The 10,793-nt window shown below is 35.9% G+C and overlaps 1 protein-coding gene across 1 annotated transcript in view; it reads right to left on the bottom strand.

Moving 5' to 3' along the window:
- The window catches only part of LOC129226013 (ataxin-3-like), a 43,513-nt gene extending 34,549 nt beyond the window's left edge, over nucleotides 1-8,964 (bottom strand). Inside the window, 1 exon segment of the mRNA XM_054860587.1 lies at nucleotides 8,860-8,964. Within this exon segment, the coding sequence (XP_054716562.1) occupies nucleotides 8,860-8,883 (24 nt within the window). The 5' untranslated portion in view covers nucleotides 8,884-8,964.
- Nucleotides 8,965-10,793: the final 1,829 nt, after the last annotated feature.

Genomic DNA, 10,793 nt, shown 5'->3' on the forward strand with positions numbered 1-10,793 from the left:
TCCATTGTATATGTGTATGTTGGTGTGGGAGACTTTCAGGTGTCGTGTCATGTATATGTGTATGTTCCATACACAAATCCAGTTTACGTCTGATCTTGACCCAACTTCGCAAACAGGTGCTTGGGCACCGAAGAAGGAATGGAAGGGAGGGAAGGTCAAGCGCCAAAAGAGCACCGAACCGTTTGAATTTTAATTTTTGGATTTGAAAAAGGCACCAACGGCTCTATTTACCCGAAATAATTATCCAATTTTCTTGCTTTAGGTCCATTCGAAAGTTCGCAAAAAAATACACCTGGATTCATTTCCTTCCTTCAAATTAAAAAAAAAAAAAAACAAGGCTGTAAAATCATCAGGAGGAAAGTTTTAAGCATTTTTAAGCCAAATGAAACATTATTTTCACATCAGAAAATGATCTCATTTTAAATCCGTGTGAATAAAACCATTCAGAAGGTTGTCACTTTTTTTTCTCGGCTGTGTCTAAATAAAATTTTGATTTTGTTTTGAGGTAAAAACGTCCCTCTCTGATTATTATTTGGCAATTTATCTTCTTTCTTTTTCTAGGATTTTAATTGTATTTATGGAAGGTTGCACTTAATTTATTCGGAAATTTTCGATTTGCCGTTTTCTTTCTTTAAGAATGATTACTTTGACGGGAAATATTCATTTTTTCAGTATTTTTTTTTTCTCTCATTGAAGCCTAATTGTTGACATAACTTTTAATTTTGAGGAAGACTGAGCAAAGCCGGGCAACGCAGATAGTGCTAATTCAAATACATGTGTATTTGGCTGCATGGCTGGGATTTCGTATTGGAAGGTGTCCAATCAGACGGAGCGTTTGAAAAAGATCGAAACCAAGCCTAATGACATGTCATAAAATAATGTCGCTCAAAATCATCCGACCAAAGAGTCCTTCCAATTTTGAAATGTTTTATACCATTTCCCTTTGAACCAAGACGTCTTGCTGGGAATCAAATGAGGAGTATTATTTTGTTCTAATATCATTTTTCTTTTTTTTTTTTTTTTTTGTGAAAATGACATTTCTTAATGAAAAGAGAAAAAAGTTTTTTATTCTCAAATTTGACATTCCTTATATTTTACAAAAAGAAGGAAATGCATATTTTTCTTTGAACTGAAATTTGAGTTTTGTCGTAATGTATGAGCAGGAACAGGATGCAGGACACGTTTTCATTAAACAATCTTTTTGCACATTTCAGGAAGGGTCCAGAACTCCCCCCCCCCCTGCACATGTATGAGCGTTTTTCCCCAGATCAAAAAAGGGGAGGGATGCATCCGGCTAGAAAAGCACCGTCATTCAATGAAAAGGGCACTTTTTTTTTTTCAAAAAGATATCTTGTAGCAGAAAAGTTGCTTTTTTTCCTTTTATTTTTATGGTATGTAAATGCAAATCAAAGATTTCTTTTTTTTTTTAATTCTAAAAAGCTTTTTAGTATTTGTTTTTAAAAAAATGCTAAAAACTAAGAAAATTTGTATTTTCGACTCTAACCATACTCTACTGCTCAAGGGAAACAACAGGAGCGATGTTTTGTGAGTTCGGTTCATTTCCGTGACCAAGTTTCACTCCAACTTCAAAGCGACGAAGGAGGCGTATTGAAAAATGCGAAAAGTGCTTTTTAACCTGTTTCGCTCCAAAGTTGACTCGTATGAAAAAAATACCAAAAAGTCACATTAAAGTTTCCCGTGAACAAGCAGATACAGTTAATATCATATTTAACTTTTGAGTGTGTATAAGTACTAAGATATAATCTGATTCAAAACATTAAGACACTACGTACCTGAGAAGGAATTAAGGAAAGGAAAAAAAAGACATTCCCCTCTCATCACTCACTAGAACGTATATAGGATTTCTAAGGCAATTTAGTTTTGTTGAACACTTGGATCATTGATTGAATATTTTGTTTAGAAGTCAAATCTTGGTAAACGCACATTGTGGTTTCTAAATTTTACGGTTTTCTATCATTAATTGTGTATGGTATATTTCAGCAGCAGAGTTTTTATTTCTCCTCTCACTTGCTTTCGTGGGAAATAATCTCTCACAATTTAATATTGGATGCATTTAATAAGGATGAAATTACTTATTTTTTACTTGTGATAGTGGCAAAACATAAGGTAAAAATGATATTAATAAGTTACCATTAAATTGATGTATTTTATAATGCTTGATTGCTATCTTACTAGTTTATAAGAGATGTTTCTTTAGCAAGCTTCTGTTCACTTAAGCAGATCTTGACAGTTTAAAGTTTAAACCATTATTATATCCTCCTTATGTCAAAAACAACTTTTGATGTCAAATACACAGCTGTGGAAAACAAGATAAATTTCAAAAATGTTTAGAAGCCACTCGCACCGGGACCAGACTAAAGCCCGCCCCTCGGGTTGAATATCTCTTAGAATTTGACCCATTCATTTCCTGTTCCAGTGAGAAAATTACTATATATTTATGTTATAGGAATATTCTAGGGGCTCCTATCCAGCTGGGGCTCAGGACAGCTTCCCTATTTATCTTAAGGCACAAGCCAAACATGGACATGTAAAAACGGAGTGAGAAATTTGGTAAGAAACTCCACAAGGTTTAATTTATTAAAATTCCACAACAGTACAAAGTTTCTAATCATTTCATTTTATGCTATAGTAAAGAAAAATCCGCTTTAATTAGTATAGTCAGACGTGGCTCCAAGGGAGGGGCAGGGGGGGGCAATTGCCCCCCTGTCGGAAACGTCTTGCCCCCCCCCCCTCGGGGAAAATTTTGTGTTTCGTCGGGGAATCTGTTTGCTTTGGCATTTATCGTAAATGAAAATTTTTTTCCTCGGATATGAACTCGAAAAACATTAGTAGAAAAAAGTAGAAGTATCTTAAACATTTAAAACAAGAAGTTCCGTCTAGAACTAGACGAGCCTACTTTCCCGTATACCCATACTACTTTCTAGTACCTGATCAATAGCAATAAGTACCAAGCGCGTCCGTAGCATGATACGACTATCGACCGCCGCACTCAGCCGTGCGGGGGGCCCGCTACGCGGACCCCCCGGGCGGTGGAACCTAAGGCCTACGGCTAAGAGGTGGGGTGCGTGCGGAGAAAAGTACCTGATCAATATTCTCAAAAATAGCTAAAATCGCAAATTTTTTCAAACATATATTTTTTAATATTTTAAGCTGATTTCTAGGAATAAAATATTCCTTACTTTTCTTCAAAAAAACGAACAAATAAAATAGCAGCACCTTTTAAACAAAGCAGCTAATACACTTCTTTCCATTAAAAAAATTTTTTTAACAGCTTTCAAAACGAAAAAATAATAATAAGTTCATTAAAATAAATACATCATATAAAAAAAATCGTTTCTTTTTCCCCTGTTGCCAAAAATAATTTTTTAAACGAATTAATGCACTTACCAAAATAAAAAAAAAAAAAAACAATAAAATGTCAACTTAAAGAAATAATTTTCATTGTCAAAAAAAAAAAAAAAAATCGTCTGCGCATATTTTACGAGTTTATTCACCGAAAACTAAATACCTAAATTAAAACTTTAGCGTGAAAATAAAAACAAATCATATCAACAATAATTATTTCACAGTTAAAACCACAGCAGCGGAGTCGGAGTCAATCTCATTTTGGGATAAAAGAGTCGGAGTCGAATATCCAAGAATCGGAGTCAGTCATTTGTCCTCCGTGTATAAATGTTTGCCAAAGCTACGAAGTCAGAGTCGAAGTCGGGGAGTCGGAGTCCGATTAATTGTCGGGAACAGGAGTCAGAGTCAGTGTCAGGTCCCCCTAAATTCTCGGAGTCGGAGTCGGGAGTTGGTCGTCAAGAGCTATTTCCAACAAAGTTTGTTTGAAGTAAATCCGCCTTCAAGTACGGAATCTACATTGACTTTCAGTTTCCCCGTAGGCGCTAATGTTAAGGGATTTGAACTGTTCAAAATTGAACGGAAAATTGTTCAAATCAAAAAGATATCTTATATACAAGTTTTTTATCAAAAGCTTTTTCCTACAAAGTTTGTTTGAAGCAAATTCGCCGCACAGTTCGGAATTGCTTTGAATTTCCCCGTAGGCGCTAATGTTAAGTTTTTTTGAACTGTTCAAAATTGAACAAAAAATAGTTCAAATCAAAAAGTGAAATATGGGAATGAGGTGTCCTCGCCGAGATCTTTCGAACAAAAAAAAGTTTGTTCGAATCGGACTATTCATTCAAAAGTTATTAGGGGGGGACAGACAGACAGACCGACAGACAGACCGACAGACAGACAGACAGACAGACCGACAGACAGACAGACAGACCGACAGACATTTTTCCCCATCTCAATACCCTACTTTCCAATTTTTAATTTTTCAATATTCATTTAATTATTTTATTTATTTTTGACTTTTTTTTGTTTTTCACGATATTTTTAAGATGCATTAAGCCTTCTTTCATGCTTTTTTCTTCTTTTTCTGACTTTTACTGGGAAAGTAGGCTAAAAAGGGAAACACAAAATCAATTCCCTTCGGGGCCACCCACCTTGACACCTGCAATTTAGCCCGAGTCCATAAGTCCCCTTTTAACGTCGCCCAGATGGTGATAAAATAAGGGATAGCTATTGCTATGGGGGGAATGGTGTGTTTTTCATCCTTGAAATTTCTATTTATCGATGAGCTGGTTTCGACACCTCAGGGTGTCGACGACTAATAAAAGAGTACAATCTCCCCTTGACTATCCACGTCCCTGCCGAATGTAGTGGTGATTTCCGGTCAGACCTAAGGCGTCGTCATCTGGTTATCGGGTTACGAGAAAAATACGTACCGAATGACAACAGCCAGGACGAGACGGGGGGGGGGTCATCGGAGAAAAAACATGCTTCGGAGATTTTTCCTTTTCTATTACATTTGCTAAACAGCACTTCAGCCAGTGCAGACACACTATTGATGCGTTTTAAAATACTTCTCTGGGTAAATAACTGCAATATTATCTTTCATTTTCACTCTGTAGTTACAAGTAAGTTATTACTATAGTTATTTAAAATTTTTCTGATTATTGTTGGATTATTCTACAACAAAAGATATCGATGAGTAAACGATCCTTTTACCTCATACAAGGAAGCGTACTAAAGTAGATTTAATTTTTTAGTGTAATGATGTTTTGTCGGCAAATGCTAAACGCAAGAAAAAAATTCTTTTGACTAATGTAATAAAAGCAAATACATGTTTAACATTTTAAACACATGTTTCTCAAAAACTTATATTGATCTTGTTTGTAGGCTGCATACTGGGGGATCAGGGGATCATACTAGGGGGCTGCATACTAGGGGGCATAATAGTTTTGCTGGGAATGAAGAAGAAATGAGAATGATTTAGTAAACATCGGGTTAGGCACAACCAAACAATCATTGGATTATTAAGCGTCGGGTTGGTATTGCATCAGGTTTGGGTTCTTTTTGAGAAAAATGTCTGGAGGAAATTAAATAAATAAATAAATCATGTGCTAAAGGCAATTAAAAATATATTTTGCTTCCAAATTTCATTTTTTCAGATGTTATCATGTAGTCGAAACTCATGTTTCTAACTTAAAGTAAAGCCTGCAATAAGCTGCGCTTAGTCCATACAGCTGTAATTATTTGATTGGACCAGGTCTAATTCAAAAGTCAACATTGCTCCTTCGAAATCGATCAAACCAACTTACAAACTGGTACCAGGCTCAGTCTTGTTTAAGTTTTTTTTTGCAAGTTATGTTCTATTTTTTTTTTTTTTAATATGCTTTTTTTCAAGTGCTAAAATAGTGTAAAAAAAGCAGTGCTGCGGAGTCGGAGTCGGACTGATTTTGGAGAGAAGGAGTCTGAATCGGAATTTGTTGGTTAATAATGACAAGAGTCAGAGTTGGAGTCATTTTCCCCCAATGGCCGTAACACTGCCAGTGATTGCTGGGTCGGAGTGAGAGTTGGAATCGAACCGACGTTAGGGTAAAGGAGTCGGAGTTGAGTGCTCTAAAATTTTTGAAGTTGGAGTCGACCATTTTCCCTCCGACTCCGTAGATCTGCAAAAAAGCTCCATGTATGGAAATTTTGGGGTAAGACTTAGAATTTACACTTTTTCCTCTTGGTCTGGAAAGTGAGTGCAAACTTAAAAAATTTGAAAGTATGACAGATTTCAACTAACATGATCAATAAAAAGTTTGAAACTAATGGTTATGCATTTTCGAATTATGAAAAGTGCTTCAAAAAATTTTAAAAATAAAAAAAAGGTAGGTATATAGTAAATTTAAAAAAAAAAAAGAAAAAACCTTACACAAGATAAAAGTTGGTGCAATTAATGTTAATCACTTTGATACTTAATAAATTTGTTTATTGCGTAATATCGTCGGCACCATGCTGAACTAACGAATCTGAAAATTGGCTCTTTTCAGGAGAGCCAAAACAAAATTTTGTCCATTAGACGCGTTTAGTTATTTTCAATGTATTAATTTTTATAGATAACTTTAAGTGTAAAATTTATTGTTCGAAGTAGTAATAGCCTTTTTTCAGTACTGCGGCAAACCATTGAATTTAAAAAACGAGATTCGCGATTTTTCACCTTCGCTTGTTTATTAAGTTTAGCATGGTGCTGACCATACTATTAAGTTTCGTTTCTTTCTTTTTTTTTTTTTTCAAATTAATTTTTTTTTTTTTTTTTTTGATTGCACAACACACACACACATTACTTTCGTTTTTTGCATTCAAAACTTAGAACCAAGTCTGAGAAGTTGGAGTCGGACTGATTTTGAGGTCAAGAAGTCGGAGTCAGGAGTCGAAAGTTTAAAACTTCAAGAGTCGGGGTCGATCATTTTCAATTAAAATCTGCAACCCTGCCAGTTCTTGTGGAATCGGAGTCGAAGGCTTTAAAATTCCTGAAGTTGGAGTCGGTCATTTTTCTTCCGACTCCTCAGTCCTGCTTAGAACTACTGGTGTGACTATTCATTTGTATAATTTCAATCTCGCTCACTACATTTTAATTTTTATTTTCTATTTCAAACATGCTTCGGCGGCCCACACATTTTCTTCCAAATAATCTGTGATTTGCAGGATGATATTTTTAAAAATCTAGGAATGAAATATGTTGGCGGTCCCTATGAAACTATCATGATTATTTATACGATCAAAAGAAAGAAAGGAAGGAAAAATCATGGATTTATTTTTATACTATTTAATTGCCAAATCCAATGCGGCCTGCCGGTTCCATCCACCACCAGCTAGGCCTAATCGATGTAGACCTTCTATTACCATAGAAAATAATCAAAATCCGTAAAAATTTGCACCTTTTCTAATTTTTTTAGCGCAAAATTTTTATCCGTTTCCAGTTTCTATTTGTTATCGAATAAAATACTTGTAATTGGTTTCAGCAAGCAAGGCTCTTCAAAAGATATTCATTTTTTTTCTCTTGATTCTGCTTTTGCAATAACAAAACTTAGTAGTTGTGTCTGTATTCCCTTTTTCGTGCTTTCCCAAGTTATCTCGGAAAAATAAAATAATGAAAGAAAATATAAATAAATTTAATTTTATACACGTTCTGACTCGCGAGGTTCATCTTAATATAAAGCTAGGCATCGGGCTCAAGTTTCTTTTGAATTTTTTAACTTAATATTAGTTACTGTTCTTCTGCTTACTTAAGATGTGGATTTCTCTGCTCCCTAATATATATGTTGATGAGCTAGTGGATGAGCACCGCTATACTCTTGAGCCCTAGAGTTTCCATCCCGTAAATTTGTGTGTTTATAAGGTTTGATTACGGAAGAAGGAGGGGGGAGGAACACTGAATATCTTAATTGGTCATTAACCTCATCACCCTAACGTTACAATACATGACCTACAATTTTGTTTCTTTAATTTTGGAACTTTTTCGGTTGTGCACCTCGACTCTCAGTCCCTACAAAATACCATTACAGATCGACTAAAATCTCGTTTATTGGACTTCAATATCTTAAAATTATTTGGAGGTGAGCATCCAACCCTTGTCTGCATGAAACCACTGAAGATCATCTAAAATTGCGTTTTCAGAGCTACAATTTCGAAATTTTTCCGGGGGAGGACCCCCCTCATTTCTGTAAGAGCAACATTACATTCACAACTACATTAATGTTGTTAAGTTTCTTTCTCTGCATAAACTCCGTAGAGCACACATTTTTAATGATTTTACATCATATTCAGATTTTTCGTCAAATTCTGCTTCTTACACTGTTCTAGTTTATTGATCTCGCGATATGAACCTGCTCACAAAAGCCTAGTTTCATGTTTTTAATTTTAAATTTAATTTTACTTTTCTCATTATTTTATTTTATCTTTATTAAAATTTTTATTGTTTGCTTTTAATTTTTATGGGGAATTCGTGTTGTTAGACGCCAAGAATGATTAGTTTCTTTATCACCTAAATTGGGGGGGGGGGGGAGGGGGGGGAATCTTGCAAACTAAAATTTGGCTATGCCCCCCTGTCGGGAAAGCTTGCCCCTCCGTCGGGGATTTCCTAGCGCCACCACTGAGTATAGTATGAAATATCATATTAATGTTGCAACGAGAAATGATTTTCCGGTTATTTTTCTGCCGACTTTTCCTTCTACAAAAGTGTCTGACACGAAAAAGTGTCTGGAAGAAGACTACGGAAGTGGACTTTCAAAATAAATTTCAACGAGCGACTCAAATTTAAAAAATAATAACAATAAAAATGACAACCTTGTGATACTTTCACAAAATATGTTCGGAGTGAGATGCATTTAAGCTCACTTTTAAAAAAACGGAAAGAGTGGGAATGCGTTTTTGAATACGTTAATGGCGAGCTATTAAGATAATTTAATGACTCGCAACGATTCGGGCGTAACGCGATTGAGCTCATTAAAAACTTACCTTTTCGTGGAAAATAGCCTCCATGTCGGCGGAATAGCGTCACATTTTTGTCACCTAAATCCGCACATTTTCGGGAGGAAATGGATCGGCAGAAGCAAAAAATTTTCCCACTTCCGAGATAAACTTTGCTAAAAATACAAACAGTGCGTGGACGGGAGAGAGCGCGAATCTTCCGCCCTCGTGGCGAGAAATAACCGCGCCAAGTTTGCCAAGTGTTTTTTTACGACTCGTTTAAATCGGCGCGTCTGTCTCCCACGTAAAAAATACTTGAATTAGAACTTTATTCCTCTTCTTCGCAGCTCAATTAAACTCTTATGTACGAGGAGAACACTTATTTTAAATAAAACTATGTGCTCGAATATATGTATCTTGCCAAACGCTTTACGACAAAGATTTATGCTCTCTATAGTGACCCTACATTGCCAAGGAAGACATTATTGCCAAAGTTTAAGAAGTAAATCTTTGAATTAAAAACTTTCAAAATAAATCTCAACTGTTACTGCAGTAAAACCCCTCCTAACGGACACCCCTCTTGTGCGGACAATTTTTAATTCCCCAGTTCCAATGCAAATAACATTATTAAACCCCTGTCCTGCGGACATCTCTATTGCGGACAAAAAAATTTGTCCCGTTAGTGTCCGTATTAGAGGGATTTTACTATATTTGCAAGATAAGGTACATAAAAACAACAAAATAAGTGTCTACGATCTATTTACGTTGGATGGACCTGTCCGATGAGACGAAATCTGTCTTGTCCGCTTGGTTTTTCCTCTTTGGCAAGTTTCTCCAGTCGCCGCGAGGTGAAGTATTCAAGCTCAAGAACTGCGAATGGAGCCCAAACGCATTGGTACGGCGTTGTACTTGTGCCACAAAATTTGAGCGTGGGCTGCCCAGAATTTCGGTACTTTCCAAATGAATTTATTTCAGAAAGGACATAAGTCCTACGGAAATCCATTGGATTTACGCCCTTTCTGAAATACTCGATTCAGATAGTTTTAAAAGTACTTAGGGACGCAAAAAGCATCCAAATTTCGAAAATTGTGGTTATTGTTTCCGAATTGATCAGATTTGTAATTTAGAACAAGCAGCGAAGATTTTGGATAGAACTGATGATGTTAGCATATTATTTTTGTTTTTATCTGATTTTTAGTAGCAATCAATTAAGAAAATAATGTACATATTCATGACATGACACCCTGAAGTCCCCCCGCACCTACGGTTTGCACGGTTCATCTGTTTTAGATATGGGAGAGTTTCTCCGACAAACGGGACTTCAGGGAGTTAAGCACCAACCCTACATACATACACAGTACACCCTCATTTTATGCGGGTAAATTTTGATTTTACGCGGATGGTGGCATTGCAAACCAGATAAAATTTCCCCCGCTTTCAAAATCCAAACCCCCGTAGATGGCAAATAACACCTAATAAACTAAAAATCAGATAATTGCATTTTTGCGTTCTAACCAAAAAGCAAGCCCAGGCGGTCGGAGAAACCTTTTTTGTGATTGATTTCAGAACCCTTTCCAGTAGTAAAGATCTTAAACTCAAATAATTCAGAGCTGACTGCAAGACGAGCTTTTAAAAGTGACAAAGGAGAACGAAGCCAACGAGGATACCGACATCGATGAGACACGAGCAAAAGCTTTTGCATAATTTGAGCCATTCCTTGACAATGGCAAATGATCTTTTTGATTTGTTAGTGAAGATCCTGCCATTTCAATGACGTGAGTGATCATGGATGTGTTAAATGTGACACAAACTATAGGCCAGCTGTTTTAAACAGCAAGTTAAATGGTTTCTTTGCATATGTATCGGAATAAGTACACATTTAACATGTGTTTATTTCTACACTATACTACTGTCTATGCTTCATTCTAGTGCCGATGTATTTATCTACCACTAGAATGAAGGTTTTTCTTTCATCTATGGAA

Source organism: Uloborus diversus, chromosome 7 (assembly GCF_026930045.1).
Source record: "Uloborus diversus isolate 005 chromosome 7, Udiv.v.3.1, whole genome shotgun sequence".
Classification (NCBI taxonomy): Eukaryota; Metazoa; Arthropoda; class Arachnida; order Araneae; family Uloboridae; genus Uloborus; species Uloborus diversus.